The following is a 19,903-nucleotide window of genomic DNA, read 5'->3' as shown; positions in this document are numbered from 1 at the left end:
CAATAGGATTCAACAGTACATTAAAAGGATTATTCACCACGACCAAGTGGGATTTATTCCAGGGCTGCAAGGTTGGTTCAACATCCGCAAATCAGTCAATGTGATACAACACATCAATAAAAGAAAGAACAATAACCGTATGATACTCTCCATAGATGCTGAAAAAAGCATTTGACAAAGTACAGCATCCCTTCCTGATCAAAACTCTTCAAAGTGTAGGGATAGAGGGCAAATAAATCAATATCATCAAAGCCATCTATGAAAAACCCACCGCAAATATCATTCTCAATGGAGAATAACTGAAATCCTTTCCGCTAAGGTCAGGAACACGGCAGGGATGTCCATTATCACCACTGCTATTCAACATAGTACTAGAGGTCCTAGCCTCAGCAATCAGACAACAAAAGGAAATTAAAGGCATCCAAATCGGCAAAGAAGAAGTCAAATTATCACTCTTCGCAGATGATATGATACTATATGTGGAAAACCCAAAGGAATCCACTCCAAAACTGCTAGAACTTATACAGGAATTCAGTAAAGTGTCAGGATATAAAATCAATGCACAGAAATCAGTTGCATTTCTCTACACCAACAGCAAGACAGAAGAAAGAGAAATTAAGGAGTCAATCCCATTTACAATTGCACCCAAAACCATAAGATACCTAGGAATAAACCTAATCAAAGCGGCACAGAATCTATATTCAGAAAACTATAAAGTACTCATGAAAGAAATTGAGGAAGACACAAAGAAATGGAAAAATGTTCCATGCTCCTGGATTGGAAGAATAAATATTGTGAAAATGTCTATGCTACCTAAAGCAATCTACACATTTAATGCAATTCCTATCAAAGTACCATCCATCTTTTTCAAAGAAATGGAATAAATAATTCTAAAATTTATATGGAACCAGAAAAGACCTCGAATAGCCAAAGGGTTATTGAGAAAGAAAGCCAAAGTTGGTGGCATCACAATTCCGGACTTCAAGCTCTATTACAAAGCTGTCATCATCAAGACAGCATGGTACTGGCACAAAAACAGACACATAGATCAATGGAACAGAAGAGAGAGCCCAGAAATAGACCCTCAACTCTACAGTCAACTAATCTTCAACAAAGCAGGAAAGAATGTCCAATGGAAAAAAGACAGCCTCTTCAATAAATGGTGCTGGGAAAATTGGACAGCCACATGCAGAAAAATGAAATTGGACCATTTCCTTACACCACACACAAAAATAGACTCAAAATGGATGAAGGACCTGAATGTGAGAAAGGAATCCATCAAAATCCTTGAGGAGAACACAGGCAGCAACCTCTTCGACCTTAGCCGCAGCAACATCTTCCTAGGAACAATGCCAAAGGCAAGGTAAGCAAGGGCAAAAGTGAACTATTGGGATTTCATCAAGATCAAAAGCTTTTGCACAGCAAAGGAAACAGTTAACAAAATCAAAAGACAACTGACAGAATGGGAGAAGATATTTGCACACGACATATCAGATAAAGGACTAGTGTCCACAATCTATAAAGAACTTAGCAAACTCAACACCCAAAGAACAAATAATCCAATCAAGAAATGGGCAGAGGACATGAACAGACATTTCTGCAAAGAAGACATCCAGATGGCCAACAGACACATGAAAATGTGTTCCATATCCCTCGGCATCAGAGAAATACAAATCAAAACCACAATGGGATATCACCTCACACCAGTCAGAATGGCTAAAATCAACAAGTCAGGAAATGACAGATGCTGGCGAGGATGCAGAGAAAGGGGAACCCTCCTACACTGTTGGTGGGAATGCAAGCTGGTGCAGCCACTCTGGAAAACAGCATGGAGGTTCCTCAAAATGTTGAAAATAGAACTGCCCTATGACCCAGCAATTGCACTATTGGATATTTACCCTAAAGTTACAAACGTAGTGATCCAAAGGGGCACGTGCACCCGAATGTTTATAGCAGCAATGTCCACAATAGCCAAACTATGGAAAGAACCTAGATGTCCATCAACAGATGAATGGATAAAGAAGATGTCGTATATATACACAATGGAATACTATGCAGCCATCAAAAGAAATCTTGCCATTTGCGACAACATGGATGGAACTAGAGCGTATCATGCTTAGCGAAATGAGTCAAGCAGAGAAAGACAACTATCATATGATCTCCCTGATATGAGGAAGTGGTGATGCAACATGGGGGCTTAAGTGGGTAGAAGAAGAATAAATGAAACAAGATGTGATTGGGAGGGAGACAAACCATAAGTGACTCTTAATCTCACAAAACAAACTGAGGGTTGCTGGGGGGAGGGGTGTTGGGAGAAGGGGGTGGGATTATGGACATTGGGGAGGGTATGTGCTTTAGTGAGTGCTGTGAAGTGTGTAAACCTGGTGATTCACAGACCTGTACCCCTGGGGATAAAAATATATGTTTATAAAAAATAAAAAATTAAAAAAAAAATAAAATAAATAAAATTAAAAAGTATAAAAAAAACCCCACAAACACATTTAATTGAGAAGAGAATGGGCTTAGGCCCCTCTTCAGGTGAAGGGACACTTTGTTTATTAATGGAAAAACTTTTTCCTTAGCCAACCCCACCCCACAAAAATCAAGGAAACTAGGGTTTGAAACAATGTTAGAATTTTTCACTATAACAATCTAAAGCATCATAGATTTTTTTGGAAAGTAAATCAATTTTAAAATGGTTACTGTAATCATTTTATTTCCTCAGACCCTCCAATAATTTATCCCAAGACTCTTTCCACACTGCATCAAAACATCAGTCTTTTAAACCAAATATTCAATGGGAACACCCCAAAAGTTTAATTTAGCTAACAACCTATTGGGTTTTGGTCTATTACCTACGTAGTTTGGAAATGACCAAAGAACCCAGCTTAGACCTTGAGAAATGGGAAAAATATGTTACTACTCATCCTTTTATGTCAATATCATATATCTATAGTCATACCAGCTCTTTAATGACTGGCACCACAGAATTTGAGTAGGATATTATCTCCAACATATATGGTTTTCATCAAACTTCTAAAGCATCAAAAATTTTTTTTTCCTCATTGCCAAATTACTCTCAGGCTAGATATTTCATATAAGCATAGCCAGGACTGGTAGTGGTTTCAAGTTTATTTAATTCAAGTTATTTATTGTTACTATAACATTCTGCCTAATTGACTACTGAAGTAGAAGTGGAGACCTTCCAATTTAAGATTTAAGGGATGAAAAGGAGTCCTTTTATCAGTCTTTGGCATTTAACTAAATAATAGAGGTGTGCATATTTAATTGTTTTTCATATTGGAATATATATATATATATTTGTTTATCTCTTCCCCTGGTGGGATACACGTGCATACACACAAACACAAAACATTATACACACATAGCTTTTTTTTTTTAAAGATTTTATTTATTTATTTGACAGAGAGAGATCACAAGTAGGCAGACAGGCAGGCAGAGAGAGAGAGAGAGGAGGAAGCAGGCTCCCCGCTGAGCAGAGAGCCCGATGCGGGACTCGATCCCAGGACCCTGAGATCATGACCTGAGCCGAAGGCAGCAGCTCAACCCACTGAGCCACCCAGGTGCCCTACACACATAGCTTTAAGGGTAGGTAATATAGTACACAATTTAGCAAAAATAAAACGCCAATCACTTATTGAATATGTACTATGCTTTTAGCACTACAGTAAGCACTTTCCACACAGTATTTTATGTTTTGCTCAGGAGATCACTATGAAACAGGAGCCGTGAAGCTATGAGCTATGAAGGGATGTGCCAGTTATCAACTAACTACCTCTAAACAGTGATCTGCATTTGATACTCAAAATATTTCTCCTAGCCCCCTGACCTGATGCTAAACTTTGTCAGTAGAGGGCACTGGAAGTGACACCTGGGGAAGTAAAGATTTCCCCATTCCAGTGTGTTTGTCATTCTTTCTTGCTCCCTTGGATCTGGGTTGACCTGTAGGATGCCTGGTGGAGCTCAACTCCACTGTTCCTAACTCTCCCATAAATTTTAGCAGCACCCTCTACAGGTGTCTTCTGGCAAGCTCTGTGGGTGACCCAGTGGAAACTTCATCATGGGGGTGGGGGACAAATCCACGGGCAGCTTCCTGGTGCCCCAGCCTATTTCCCTCAGTTCAACAGCACCAGTCACAGGTAGCTTTCTAGCTGTGTAGTTTCTGTGGCCTGTCTAACCCTGACTAATAACAAGGGGCTATTCTAACCTAAGGTTTTCTGATTCTATAGCCAACATTTTAGTAACTCAATATGGATATAGCAGAGTAGGTTTTCTTTTTTCTTTCTTTCTTTCTTTTCTTTTTCTTTTCTTTTTTTTTTTTTTTTAGCAGAGTAGGTTTTCAATCAAGGTATGTTTCTGAGTTGAATTTTTATTTATTTGGGGAAAATGCCTGGTTCCACACCAAAGCACTTTGCAATATAAGAGCATAAGTAGTTTCTCTGTTACTAAAGGTTTGCAAGAATATTAAATAAATAAGAGCAATGCCAAGGTCAGGTTTAGAGACTGATCTGTTCCTAAGGAGAGCATAGATACTCTGAACACTGTTAAAGATTACAATTTGGGCCTTTTCACAGCTTAGCCAAGGTTGGTTCTACAATGTGACTTTTGGTTTTTTGCTTGAAGTGCAATTTCTACTCTGATACTAAGTCAAATATAAGTAAGAGCATACTACAATTCCCTAACAAAACCCAAATTTAAATGAACTTCGAGTTAGTTGCCATCTACAAATGACTACTCTTGCTCACATCGAACAACAGTGCAACAAGAAGTGAGAGGCCAAGGGACTCTTTGGGATCCCCTTTGCTAATCCCTAGTCCCTCACATTGATAGGGGGAAAGGGTGACTAAAGTGTTCAGGAAAGACAGGCACCTCCCCCTCAATCTGCCCTATGGTCACTGAGGGGTTGGGTAGGCTCTCCTACTCCACACTTCGTTCTAATTTACAGGATCAAACCTCTCCTCCACTTAAACAACAAAAGGTTTCCTACATAACCCCCCCTCCAGCTACTATCCCTCTTAGGATCATTCTTTCTCTTCATAGCCAAGCTCCTTACAAGCATAGTACAAACTTTGCTTTCCTCCTTCTTCTTCCCTAATGTCTTCTGTAATGCCCCAGCACTGTTCTGTCTATCCCCAGGGAAATGCCACCAAAACCATTCTGGTAAATGTCATAAGTAATGTCCTTTTTGCCCAATTCTGTCTTCATCTTACCAGGCCTGCTTATTGTATCTGACTTTTTTTTTTTTTTTTCATGGCTTCTCTTTATAAACTGCTACCTCCTAAGCACCCTGCTTTTAACTTCGTCTCCTCATAACCTCTGTGACCATTTATTCTCATTTCCTTTGGAAACACTGCTTCCTCTGCCTAACCTTGATTTTTTCTAAAGATTGTATTTATTCATGAGAGAGGAGAGAGCAAAAAGACTCAGCACGGGGTCTGACGTGGGACTCAATCCCAAGACCCTGAGATCATGACCTGAGACGAAGGCAGATGCTTAACTGAATGATCTACCCAGGTGTCCCTGCCTAAACCTGAATTTTATGCATAATTCCTAAATTCTGTCCATGATTCGTTTTCCTTGGGCTTACTTGGGGTGATGTCATGAACTTTAGAGTTTTAACTAGCATGTGGCCTGTAAATCCCACATCTGTATAACTTTATGTATCTGTTTTCCTGAATTATGGAAAATCCTTGCTAGACACTCCCTAAGAATTCTAGTAGACCCTGCTGATACCCTACCACATAGTCCCTTAACCTCAATGGCTGAGTTCACCTAAAGCTGTAATGGCATTTCCATAAGCACCCACCTCAAGCACCCACATTTTTTAATTGGACTGTGCTCAACAGCTCAGAAGCGGGGGATTTTATGCACCTTCTTTCAGTCCTCAAACAAAAACAGAGGGAAATTGGTGGATAAACACTCCAGTTTCCATCAGCTCACTGGGACACTTCAGAGCATGCTCTCTGACACTGGTATTGTACATGATTTCTTTAAAGTTCCCAGTAGGACTAGCCTGGTCACTCCCACTGGAAACCCACTGTTAAAAGTACCCTTTATCAACTTTCTAAGCTTTCCTTCTCCAATCCCTCATGTGTCCTTCTTGGTATTATCTCTCAAATTAACTAATAGCACCTAAGTCCTTGACTCAGGGATTACTTTTGGTTGGTATCAAACTTCAGCAGGCACTGCAGGATCAATGGAGATAAAAAGTGACATGTGATTTTTTACCTCCAAACTCGCTTTTTTTTCCTCATTTTCTCAATCTTGTTTATGAAAAATAGCTATCCAGTCACCTGAATCAGAAACCTAGATGCTCTCCTAGATTTTTCATTTTCTCTGTACCTATCACCATTGCCCTTGTGTTCAGCTGACCTAAAAATACCACTCCTTCCTTGGTCTCACCACCTGAAACCTCCCTATCTTTTAGACCACTTACTCTCCACAGTCACTGCAGAGGTAATATAAGCTGATACAGCACTGCTCCTCTCCTTTCCCCCTTACATTCTTTTAAAATATTTACTTATGGGCACCTGGGTGCCTCAGTGGGTTAAAGCCTTTGCCTTCAGCTCAGGTCATGATCCTGGGTCCTGGGATCGAACCCCGCATCTGGCTCTCTGCTTAGAGAGCCTGCTTCCCTTCCTTTCTCTCTGCCTAATTCTAATCTCTATCAAATAAATAAATAAAATCTTTTAAAATATTTACTTATTTACTTATTGAGAGAGAGAGAGAGAGAGAGCGAGCAAATGAGCATGAGCAGAAAGGATAGAGGGAGAGGGAGAGACAATCTCCAGCAGATTCCACACTGAGTGCTGATCCCAAATTGGGGTTCGATCTCACAACCCTGAGATCATGGCCTGAGTCAGAGTCAAGATGTCAGAGTCAGAGACAAGAGTCGGATGCTCAGCCAACAGTACCAGCCAGGTGGCCCTTCCTCCTGACATTCTAAACCCTTCAGTGTTCTCTGAGTGCATGCTTATAGACCAGGCTGTTTGAGAAGCATTGGTTTCCCTCAGTCATCTTGCTGATGCCTACTTATTCAGGTCTACCTTCAACACTCCCCCACCTGTACCTTACACTCAGGCAAAACCTAATGGTTTGCAGATGTGCATTGATAACCAGCCTCATGCTTCCAATTCTTTGCATGTGTATGTCTACCTGTCTGGGATTACCCTCCTATACCCACCCATTTGGCTATCTCCCGTTCTGATTTTAAAATGTTCACAGGGCTGCCTTCATGGCTCAGTCAGTAGAGCATGCAGGTCTTGATCTCAGGGTTTTGAGTTCGAGCCCCATACTGGGTGTCGAGATTACTTTTAAAAAATGTTTTGCATCTTAAAAAAACAAAAAAACAAAAAAACACCAGTCATTCACAGTGAATTTTCTTTAGAAAAGCTACCCCAAATGCCTTCCTGTGCTGACCCACACAGGTCTACACTGTTTTTCTGTGTTTTCAAGTCCTCTGTGGTAACTTTTAACACAATTTGTTTTTTTGCATCTTATTTTTTTAAAAGATTTTATTTATTTATTTGACAGAGAGAGATCACAAGTAAGCAGAGAGGCAGGCAGAGAGAGAGGAAGGGAAGTAGGCTCCCTGCTGAGCAGAGAGCCCGATGCGGGACTCGATCCCAGGACCCTGAGATCATGAACTGAGCCGAAGGCAAAGGCTTAACCCACTGAGCCACCCAGGAACCCCTTTTTTTTGCATCTTATAAGGATATTGTTGTTATTATGTTCTGAACACACTAAGATATCAGTGAATTTTTGCTTAACTGCTCACTGTCTGTGAGTAATGGAGAGAAAAATTTCCTACTGATTGGCTAACCTTAGAACACTGTCTCACATGTTAGAGATACATGAAATAAATGGATACGAAACTAAACTCCATTATAATGTATTTGTTCTTTATGACAAATAATCCATTCCTGATTTAGGAGAGTATATGCAAAACACTATTTGATTTGGAATAATATGTTACTTTCTCTTAATTTTGATTGAAAACGTTCAGAAAACACATGGTATAATTTTTGCATATGAAAATTCTTCTGTTATATATAAATTAAAGCTCTTTAGTGTTACTTGGGAAGCATAAAGAGTATCTAGAGTACTAAGAGAATCACACATATGACTAACAGATTACACATGACTGTAACATGTATGCACATGTTGAGAACGGTGGAAGGGATGCCTGGATGGCTCAGTCGGTTAAGCCTCTGCCTTTGGGTCAGATCCTAGGGTCTTGGGTTCAAGCCCTATAGCTAGCTCCCTATTCAGCCTGGGGTGGGAGGGAGGCTTCCGCTTCTCCCTCTTCCCCTTCTCCCTACTTGTGCTCTCATGTTTCTCTCTCTCAAATAAATAATTCTTTAAAACACAGAGAGAGAGAGAGAGAGGTGGGGGAGAGGGAGAAAGGGAAAGAAGGAGAAAGAGATGAGGATACCTACACATATCGGTTAATTTGGGTAGGGAAAAGAATCCTGTGGTCAAATAAGATCTGATTTTGAATTGTTAATCTATTTACAGCTTGTGGACTTAAGCATTTTACTGTATTTGGTATATCTCTGTTTCCTGTTAAAATTCACCCTTTATAATGTTTCTGTAAGATAAAATGATAGAAGACACATGTAAATAATGTACTCATGTCTGGCACATGACAATTTCTAAAACCTGGAAGCTGAGCTAATATTTAAAGTATTCTTTTTTTTTTTTTTTTTTTCCTGAGACACCTGCAAGTATTTGTTAGGTATTTATGCAAATAAGTTTAAAAATATTTTTTACTCTTATGGCCATACCTCTTCATGTAGCTCTCTCCACCGAGAATTAAATGTCTCAAGTTCCTCATTGATCAGTTCATCCATGACTCCACCATCTGTTAGGGTCTGTGCCAATATGCGAATTTGATTCGGGTTATCCTCTGAATGTTGCATCAAATTTTCAAGTGACTGAAAGACATTTGCAATAATTACTATTTCCCTTATTTTTCTAAATATACTGAATTAACACAAAATGCTCAGTATCTTCTTATTTACATATCATTAAGTTAAAAACAATTTAAAGCAGTATTGAATTGAGACAATAAAACATCAAAGACCATTGTTACTTAAAAAAATATGATGTTTCTCCGTGTGTATCCTCATGAGCTTGTGGCAGGACTGTGGAATGGGCCACTTAAAAATTATCCACAGCCACATTCTTCTTAGAGGTCCTCTACTCTTAAACCTGGGAAGGTAAAATACTTAATATTCTTAATACTTAATAATACTTTAAAATACTTAAATATTCTCTTATATCTAGTGGTGGCTAAGTGATGTAACTCTAAAAACGATATGTAGGTAGAAATTCAAGAGCAGAGTTTCCCTTCCTAAATTAAAAAGAAAAAAAAAGATACAACCTCTAGAAGAAATCGTGCCCTTCATAATTTTCCCCCACACACATAGCTTGTAAGTGGAGCAGCCATTTTTGGACAGAAAAGCAATAAAGAGGAGGCTGAAGTCCTTTAGTCTGATCATTTAATAGGATAAGTGCATCACTGCACCCTTTGTTCTGGACACCATCCTTCTACTAATGCACTGTGTGTGCTTCAACTTTTTTTGGAAGATGCATCACATTGCTGATTGACGAGGAATGCACGGTCAGTTAACATCCCTGAATAGGACAAGGCCAAAATTATAGTTCACCTGAGACCAGTCTCATTATTCTCTGATAACTCTTCAGGTTTTACAATCCTCTTGAGAAAATAAGGAAGTTGGATATATGATGTTTAGGTTTCTACTATAACACTCTAGAATCTTAATACTATCTGAAGAGGCATTTTACATTTTCTTTGCATCTTAATTTATGTAGGTTATTTTAGCATATTTACACAGGGGTTGCATTGCAAATGGCCCTATATACAATACAGATGGCAAAACTACATATTCATTATACACAAAGGGTTAACCAAATGTACAATAAAATGTATAGAACAGAAATGATTATTGTGAGAAGTTCAAATAAATCAAAAGTTTACACCTGACAATTCCTTTAAATTTTACTTTTTAAACGTCTTCAAGATAAAACCTGAAAATGTATTAATATTCTGTAGTACCAAAATGTATGAACATTTTAAAGATACATTCCTAATATCAGAGCATGCACATTTAATACCTCACAGCATTCCGTAAGGTATAAATTTATGCTTTTAAATAATCTAAAATTATGTTTCAATTCAATAAATGTAGCTTTAAACTGGAAGTAATGGTTTATATGATCATCCTGTGTAGCTCTGCTCTGAAGGAGCCAAACAGTATCTTCACACTGTCTGTGTGAGTCTCTGGTGGATTTAAATAGGTAAAGAAATGTGTCAACGTAGAACTTTATAATATAGAAAAAGGCAGATGTCCTCTGGAAAAGGTTATTTAAATCATCTTTACAAACTTGAGACTAGAAGGGTTACAGAAGAAACAAAGGTTTCTTCCAAAGCACCAAAGCCGGGAGAGGCAGGGCAACCACACTCTCTGTACTGTTTCCCCGGCAGCTCTTTTCTAATTGGTCCTGGGCATCCATAACATGAATTATTATCATTTCGATCAAGTCACAACTTACATCAAGCACCTCGGAGATTTCCTCAGCTCCCCCAGGAATATTTTCAGTGGTTTTCAGTTTGAATTCTACTTCATTTAGCCACTTGTTTGCCTTCTCCAAGTATGACAATAACTCATGCCAGCACGCCCAAACTTCCTAAGAAAGAAATACATATTGCATATGAAATATATGATAGGAGTGACTGTGGGGTTTTGGAATTTTCATTTTTAAAGCTGTAAAAATTGAACATGTTTATTTTATACTGTTCACATTTCCTTTGCAGTAGATAACTGAAAAAACAACTAGTCATGTTGATCAGCTAATACGTTTATAATTACTAATCATTAAGGAAACATCTTACTATAAAAATTAATTAAAGAGTCAGTGATTTACTTTTATAAATAAAAATCTCATCAACATTACCATCTGTAAAATAAAAAAAGCATACACAAAAATGCATATATAGAGATCTAACACTGCAAAACCTTAAACATGACCAGTTTTCTGTGAGCTCCTTTAAACTTTATTATATGCATGTAATATGATAGCTAACATTAAAGCAAGATTTAGCTACACAGCTCTTTTCATTAAACATTATATCATATAATTTTTCTGTATTACTAAGAAGATATATCTTTGGGGCACCTGGGTGGCTCAGTGGGTTAAGCCTCTGCCTTCAGCTCAGGTCATGATCTCAGGGTCCTGGGATTGAGCCCTGCATTGGGCTTTCTGCTCAGCCGAGAGCCTGCTTCCTCCTCTCTCTCTGTCTACCTCTCTGCCTAGTTGTGATCTCTCTCTGTCAAATAAATAAATAAAATCTTAAAAAAAATGGAAGATATATCTTTAATGAAAATCTAAATTTCCATATAAGTGGCTGTATTATTCTTTTCTTAACAGTCAAAACTTATTGGGTAGTTAGCCTATTTTTGGTTTTGTTTGCTAATAAATTTATGGTGAAGATCACCATGAATATAGACATTTTTTCCATATTTCAAATTATTTCCTTGAGGTATATTAGGAAGAATATAACTCATAACTATGGATATGACTATTTTTAAATGGCTTTTGATATGTATTAAAAATGATTACTGTAATACACAAACATAGTCATATATAAAAAAGCAAAACTTTAAGATTGCAACCAGAAAATACAAAAGAGTATTTTATAAACTTGAGATGAGAAAGGATATCTTAAATAAGACATTTTGTAAAAAACAACGCAAAACAAAAACAACCTCCCCAAAAAACCTGAATAAATTTGTTTACAGTAGAGTTAAACCATTCTATTTATCAAAAGATACCATAAAGAAATTGAAAACCACCCTAAAAACTTGAAGAAAACAATTGCAAAATTTCTAACAGATGAGTAAAAACGGAATGTCCCCAAGCCAATTAAAAGGTAAAGGGACATCCCAATGGAAAATGAATGGAAACCCTAAACCACCATTTCAAAGAAAAAAAGATATATGCATATCCAACAAATATATGAAAATATGTTCAATCTCATTAGCAGTCAGGGGAATGTAAGTCAAGATTACATGGTATTTGTACCAGGTTGACTGACGCAAATGAGAAATTTCATAATTCTAAGTGTAAAAGAAGGTACACATTAACAAAAATTTGTATTTATTGTTGGTGGCTGTGTCTACTAAAATGACTGTTTTGGAAAACAATCCATCATTCTCAGTCAGGTGAATATACACATACCCCACAATCCAGCAACTCCACTTTTGCATATATGTCCTCAGAGAAACTGCTTTGTGTGGACAACAAAGACAGTTAAGAGAATGTTCATTTTAGCACTTTTGGTAATAACCAAAATTTTAAAAACAACCTTTTGTCTGCTAAACAGAGAATGTAGAGACACACTGTACTACATTTAAACAGAGAACACAGAAGTAAAAATGCAAATTTCATCAAACAAAACAAACATGGATGAGTTTCTGACACAGAAATGCTGGGCAAAATGGACAAGCCCTGAAAACCCAAATATTAAGGTTATGATCTTCCGTAATGCTCAAAACAAGTGAAATTGAGCAATACATTATTTAGGTATTCATTTGAATGTGATAAAACATTTTTTTTAAGCAAAGAAACAATAAAGGCAAATTGGGAAAAGAAAGTCTATTGGGAAAAAAGCAGGAAGATACACTAGAGGATATGAATACAAAAATGTTCATTTTCCATTAGATTTGATACTGTAAATATTGGACAAACCTATACATACAGTACTTCAATCACTACCACCTGCTATTCCCCGTCCCACTACTCCTTCAATCACTATTCACCTGCTTCCTCCCCGCTAAGGAAGGAAGTTTTATTGTAGGAGAACCCAAAAATTCTGTCAGATTTCCCATATTTTCACTTTGCCTATAGCCCTTGCAAATGACAGAAGACATTCCTTCTCTAAACTGATGAAAAGTATCAGTGTAACCTGTCTTGCCACCCTACAAATACCTGCTTAGTATTTCAGGTACAGTTTATTACAGAAAGTGAAATTAAGTATTTTGCTTTAAAAGGTGACAGAAATCTTAAATCTGGGTCATTTCCAGCTCCTGCTGGACTACAGGCTATCTTCCTTCTGGGCAAAGATCCCAGTGGGAAAATATAAATATCTCCTTAAATACCCCAGGTTACTTCAGATCTTTGAAGATAAGGAGATGTGATTAGTAATGTGTCTTATTAACTTTGGTGCAGATTGAAGTAATGAACTACCTTGCCGGTTTAACTGTCAGGATGGATGGCCTCTTGTGTCCTCAATGCATCTGAAGGACACAGCTGAAGAGGCTGAATGCACTGGCTTTACAGGTCACCTCTGCAAAATAAAATGTTGTCTTGCCGTTTGAATTGGAGCTAAAAGCCACTTAGAATAACTGTTAAGCTTTGCAGTTTGGAACTCAAAACTACTTGGAAATCACAGAATTCACCATGGCTTTGAAGAGATGACAAAAGAAAAAGGAAACTTCCATTCAAAATGGTCAGTGGAGCTGATGTGGCAATCCACCCACCACTGCTTTTGTGACACTGAAATGCTGGGTAAAGCATAAAGGGCAACATTTAAGCTCATCAGGCTGCTCTGTGAAATATGAAAATCTTCCCAAAGCAGAAACAAAGAGGGAAGTTAAGTGCATGCAGAGGTTGGGAGGCGAAGCTTAACAACACTGGCATATCAGAACAGGGTATATGACACACAAGCTAGGGTATTCAACACTAATTTGGGATGAAAAAAGGGGCACTGGCCTCACACATGGAAGAGCATAAAGTTGTGTCTCACCTCTCCTGGAAACAAGGTCTATAAAATCCCCCTCCACTCGAGTACAAGGAATTAGCAAGAAAGCTGAGAATCCTTTGGATTTTAGTTGGAAAATAAGGATTCACCCACCAGAAACTGAAATGTAAGTTTATATTACACATGAGAGTAGAATGTAACATTTCTAGGACTCTGGTAGAAACATTAAAAACAAACAAGCAAAAAAAAAAAAAACAAAAAAAAAAAAAACAAAAAAAAAACTCATGAGGACCCTCCGACAGCCCAGAGCAGAAAGGATTTCCAGTAAAAACAATTCCTACTACACGTGAACTCAGAAACAAAAAATCACAAGCCATGTGAGGAAATTTACTGCCATTTGAGGCAGTCAGTAGTTGTAATGAATGTAGAATCGACAACTTATAATCTAAAGATGACACAATGGTAGGGAATTTGATAATAAATAACTTTAGCTTGCTGTTAAAAGTTGCCAGTAAGATCTCTTTTTCTTGAGACTGGCAAGTAGAGTTCATACTTAAGAGCTTAAGGCTAAGTTCCCTATATTCTATGTTTAAAACAAACAAACAAACTTCTACAACATGTTTTCACAAGCTGTGGTCTAAACAGAGGGAACTGATGGGGATGGCAATGGGGGGATATGAAGAAAGAAAGACTGGAAAATGAGGCAATTTTTAAACAAAATTTACCTTTTAAAGTAAACTCTACACCCAACGTGGGACTTGAATTTACAATTCCAAGATCAAGAGTCATGTGCTCTGTTAACTGAATCAGTCAGGTGCCCTTGAAGCAAATCTTTTTCTTAACTTTTTACTGTGTGTTTAGAGGAAACCCATCTGGTCCCTTTTCTTTAAAGGATCTAAAATAATACTGCTCATCAAATGGGTGGGTACATTCTGAAAGAGATGGTTGGCATGCATTACCTACTGAGCTGCTGGTATGGCCAAGGAAGAATCAAGGAGTTATGGGAGATGGGATGTGCCAGAGCTTGCTGGTTAAGCTGAAATGTGGTGGAGAAATACGACTTCAGGGCACCATGGAAGCATGGGTTTAAAAGATGTAACTTTCAGGAGAATGTGGTTTAAGCTTACTGGCAGGAGTCAGCCTGAAATTTTGTTGAATACTCCAAGGCACCATGAATGAATATAAGATCTTTTGGGGGGGCTCACAATCTATATGAATACAGATCCCCAAAGATCACATCAAGTCTACAGTGAACAAGCCAGATCAGTGGTGATAACCTATAGAATCTGGTGATGACATATTCATCATTATAGATGTCTATGGGTGTTAATAATAGGGTATAGCAACTGTGACCAGCAAAGAAAAGGGAGTTATGTGAAGAAAGTATTTTACCCTCATTATCATCCCTTAAACCAATACTACACAATCATTGTCCAGAAACTGAATGGGAGAAGTGGACGCTTAAATCATTTTTTTTCTCACTCCCACCTTTGTATAAATTGCTGCAGCCACATATTAATCTAGACTAATGGAAGATGTTAACAAACTATGATATCAAAATTTAAATAACACTAAACTTTAATAACTAAAAATTAATGAAAAATCATGGGATCAGACAGCAATAGTGATTAGGAAGCCAATTACTGGGCAGAAAATGAGGGTTGACATTGGAAAATCAAAACTCTTTCATGCTCATTACTCATGGAGACTTCTCAACCAAACAGACTGCATAGGTTTAATTTGTTTAACAAAAAGAAGAAATAGAATCAGTTATGCAAAAGCAAAACATTACCTAAAAGAAGAAAAAAAATTTCTAAATAACCAAGTAAAATCTTAAGAAACGGAAAACAAGGTCTTCGGAAAAATATAAAATCCTATCCAAATGTGTACATAGGCAGATGCGTATATAGAAATGAGTATATTTAAACAGAAACGGTCAGTTGAGGAGATAATTTGAGAACTAGAAGACAAATTTCACAAAAATACAAAGAATCCAATACGCAGAGATAGATAAAAGGGAAACCTTTATATAATAACAAATGATGACAGATGGGAGCTACACTTGTGGTGAGCTTAGCATAATGTACAGAGTTCTTTAATCACTACACTGTACACTTGAAAACAATATAACACTGTGTGTCAGCCATATTCAGAGAGAGAGAGAGAGAGAGAGAGAGAGAGAAAACAAAATCCATTGTGTTAGTGCTAAGAGCTACAGAAAAAAAAAAAAAAAAAAACAGGAAAGGAAGGGAAGAGATGATGCTATGGGTCCCAGGGAAGTCCAAACTAATTCATACTATCATGTTACATGAGGGAGGGACTTTTTGTATCTATTTCAGGATATGTTTTCTAAAGAGACCTTTTATTTTCATATTAATACAGTTTTCAAGACTATTGAGCTATCCCTCTATTTCTTATCTGCAATCACACTTAAAATCTCTTCCATTTGTATTGAAATTATAAGGTCATACAGTCCCTTTTTAGTCCCTCTCCATTGGTTTGGAATATATATGAATTGTTTATCAATATATTCACTAAGATGACTCAATTCATGTCAGCAAAGGGGGCTTAATTTACTGCCCAGCTAGTGGGCAGTCTCTGATGGCTTCAGCTTTTGGTGCTAGGCAAAGTTTTGTGCTCCTCGACACAATCCTTACTGTTAGTAAATAGTATTTTTACATGAATTCTTTGTCAGCTATTTTCAGATAAACTAAGGAGTAAAGCATCTGGAAAAGATAAAGCAAGACCTAAATGGATACTTAAATATAATGTAAAATGCCCCCCCCAAAAAAAGCTAGACAACATGTCTTGTGAAGCACCCTACAGGGCAGATTGATTCTTAACATTATCACAGAACATACTTCTCCACAAAGTAAATGTGGACTCTGATACTTATGATTTTATGCACATTAAAATGTATGAAAGAATTAAGACCATTTTATATAAATCTTGGGAAAACTTATTTATAAGATTTTTGTGACCTAATAATAATAGTAATAAGGTAATAATAAGAATTAGAACTAGAACTGCTCACTAGGCAAAGTATTAAATAGAATAACTCATTTAATTTTCTCAGCACCCTATGGAATATGTATTTTTTTTGTCCATTTCACAGATAGGAAACACATTCATACAATGTAAGCAACAGGCCCAAAGTCACAAACTTCTAAGTGACTTTGTGAGGACACTCAGCCTAAGCTGTCTTAACACCGGTGTTCCTATTCTTTTTTTTTTTTTTTTTTAAAGATTTTATTTATTTATTTGATAGAGAGAGATCACAAGTAGGCAGAGAGGCAGAGAGAGAGAGAGGAGGAAGCAGGCTCCCTGCTGAGCAGAGAGCCCGATGCGGGACTCGATCCCAGGACCCTGAGATCACGACCTGAGCCGAAGGCAGCGGCTTAACCCACTGAGCCACCCAGGCGCCCCAGTGTTCCTATTCTTTTTTTTTAATTTTTTATTTTTTATAAACATATATTTTTATCCCCAGGGGTACAGGTCTGTGAATCACCAGGTTTACACACTTCACAGCACTCACCAAAGCACATACCCTCCCCAGTGTCCATAATCCCATCCCCTTCTCCCAACCCCCCTCCCCCCAGCAACCCTCAGTTTGTTTTGTGAGATTAAGAGTCACTTATGGTTTGTCTCCCTCCATCCCATCTTGTTTCATTTATTCTTCTCCTACCCACTTAAGCCCCCATGTTGCATCACCACTTCCTCATATCAGGGAGATCAGTGTTCCTATTCTTAATCACTGTGAGCCACATAGGTTCGCAAACTGACACATAAGTAATAAAGATCAAGAAAAGCAACTAACTTCCAAGGTCTTGCATTTGCCATTGAGCCTGGTGCACAGCCATTGATAGTTGGTGGTGAGAGTGTCAAGTTCCTTTTTTAAGGCCTCTTGTGCTACAGGTGGAGCTTGTGCTATGACACTGTTGACGGATTCAGTCAGGAGTTTCACTTTGGCTTCTTTCTGCTGGGCCTCTTCTTTAGCTCTCTGAAAAACAAAGAGTGCTCTCTCACTTGACAGCAAGGCAATGGATTTACTTAGAAAATGCATTCCTGTATATCATATACTTTCTTCCTGATCCCTGTGAGATTAATAAAAATAAATCCAGTAGTGACTACAATCACTTCCATAAATTCAGATTTAGTTAAAACTTGAATTTGGAAGGAAAAATTATTATCAGAATGTAAGAGCTCTTTCATCAGAATGCAGTGCAAAATAGTCAACATGTGGGTATGGGTTTGTGGTGTCCTCTCTCACCCTCTTTCATATATGTGTATGTGTGCATATGTACACACATACATGCCCACGGAGACATGTATATTAGACAAGCAAGAAACATGGATTTCTTTTCTTTCTTTTTTTTTTTTTTGTTAAGGATTTTATTTATTTGACAGAGTGGGATCACAAGTAGACAGAGAGGCAGGCAGAGAGAGAGAGAGGAGGAAGCAGGCTCTCTGATGGGCAGAGAGCCTGATGTGGGGCTCTATCTGAGAACCCTGAGATCATGACCTGAGCTGAAGGCAGAGGCTTTAACCCACTGAGCCACCCAGGTGTCCCGAAACATGTATTTCAATACTAACAAAAATATCCCATATTCTAAAATTGAAATCATTTCTAAATTACTCAAATGAATGAGTAATATTGAAATCAGTACAAATATCATTATTTAAATCAAAAGATAATTAATATAGAAAAGTCTTCATAATGCTACATCCAGGACCGTATTTTGAGAAAAGAAACTTCCATCCAGTAACCAAATAAGAGGAAGATGAGAAGAGCAGCCACTGAAAGGAAGGGGGCTCACCTGGTCCTCAGCTATGCCTTTGGTCATCTCCCATAAAACATAAAGTGTTTCACAGAGTATCAGCATCCGACAAAGCCACTTTGTTACTACCACTGTGGATCATGACAACAATACCTCTATATTTCATGAGCCTGTGTTGTTTCTTTATCAATTATACCTTTAACCTCACTCTAGTCTTCCCTCGTTCTATGACAGATTTATTAAGACACCCAATCACAGAGTTATTCCCGGTTACAGACAACATAATATCCAAAGCAAAGCTCTTCAACTCTCCCTAAATCATCTAACAAAAACTCAGATGCTACAACAGGGTCTTTCTAATATGCTCTAACTCCTACAACCCACAGTTCCCCAAAGTGTGTATTCTTCCTCACTGCCAGGAGTACTAAACCCAATTTGTTCAACTACATGAATCTTGCTGGAGGTCTTTAGCTGCAGGGTATTTATACTCCTCAACTTTTGATGTGCACATGTATCTCTCTCTCTCTCTCTCTTTCTCTCTCTCTCTCGCTCTCTCTCTCTCTCACACACACACACACACACACACACTCACTCACAATATGTCTTTCATTTGAGTTACTCCAAAGGCCAGCCTTGAGATGGGCTTTCAAGCATAAGTAGTTTATGTGCCATGTAAAGCAAATACTGGTATAGAAATTGATATTATAAAGGTATACTTATTCAGCTCAGCAACCAGTGTTGGTGACTAGAGATGAATCTTGTTGGGAAGCTCTGGGAAATACATCTCAGGGTTATCCCACTCAATGGTGAAGAAATGGGGTATTTATACATCATCTCCCACCATTGGTTGAAGCCTGGTAGAGGGATGTGAATTTCATAGTAGTGAAGCCTGACACTTAGGTGGGAAAAGTGGGACACAGGAACCACAGAAAGTCCTTATGTCAATAAATGTGGGTGCTGGCAGGGGGAAGCTGGGCCTACATGCAGTGTAGTAAAGTAAGGTGAGATGGGCAAGAAATAGACAAGGTCAGCTATAAAATGCCTTTGTATTTTTCAACAAAAGTAATCTATGCCTTTGGATTTATTCTCACGGTGCCTCAAAAGTATATAATATGATGGCAAATGCCAAGATATTTTGAATATTAAGTGATTACCTTCATGGATTTTGATGTAATTGATTAAAATTTTTAGCTCAAAATTCTTAAGTCTCTTTTTGGCATTACTGAACATAAGGTTTATTTCTACACAAACCATATTTTTTTTTAAAGATTTTATTTATTTATTTGACAGACAGAGATCACAAGTAGGCAGAGAGGCA

At 37.8% G+C, this 19,903-nt stretch overlaps 1 protein-coding gene across 1 annotated transcript in view; it reads right to left on the bottom strand.

The window, feature by feature from the left end:
* DMD (dystrophin) overlaps nt 1–19,903 on the bottom strand; it is a 2,004,585-nt gene that overhangs the window by 1,226,687 nt on the left and 757,995 nt on the right. The window contains exons 27-29 of the mRNA XM_082716529.1: nt 17,625–17,807; nt 10,600–10,734; nt 8,808–8,957 (exon numbers count right to left, since the gene is read on the bottom strand). Coding sequence (XP_082572655.1) covers nt 8,808–8,957; nt 10,600–10,734; nt 17,625–17,807 — 468 coding nt within the window. The remainder of the gene's footprint in view (nt 1–8,807; nt 8,958–10,599; nt 10,735–17,624; nt 17,808–19,903) is intronic.

The sequence above is a fragment of the Mustela nivalis genome (genome assembly GCF_964662115.1).
Source record: "Mustela nivalis genome assembly, chromosome: X".
Classification (NCBI taxonomy): Eukaryota; Metazoa; Chordata; class Mammalia; order Carnivora; family Mustelidae; genus Mustela; species Mustela nivalis.
The sequence above is the reverse complement of the archived record's forward strand: the minus strand, read 5'-3'. Positions and strand labels throughout refer to the sequence as shown.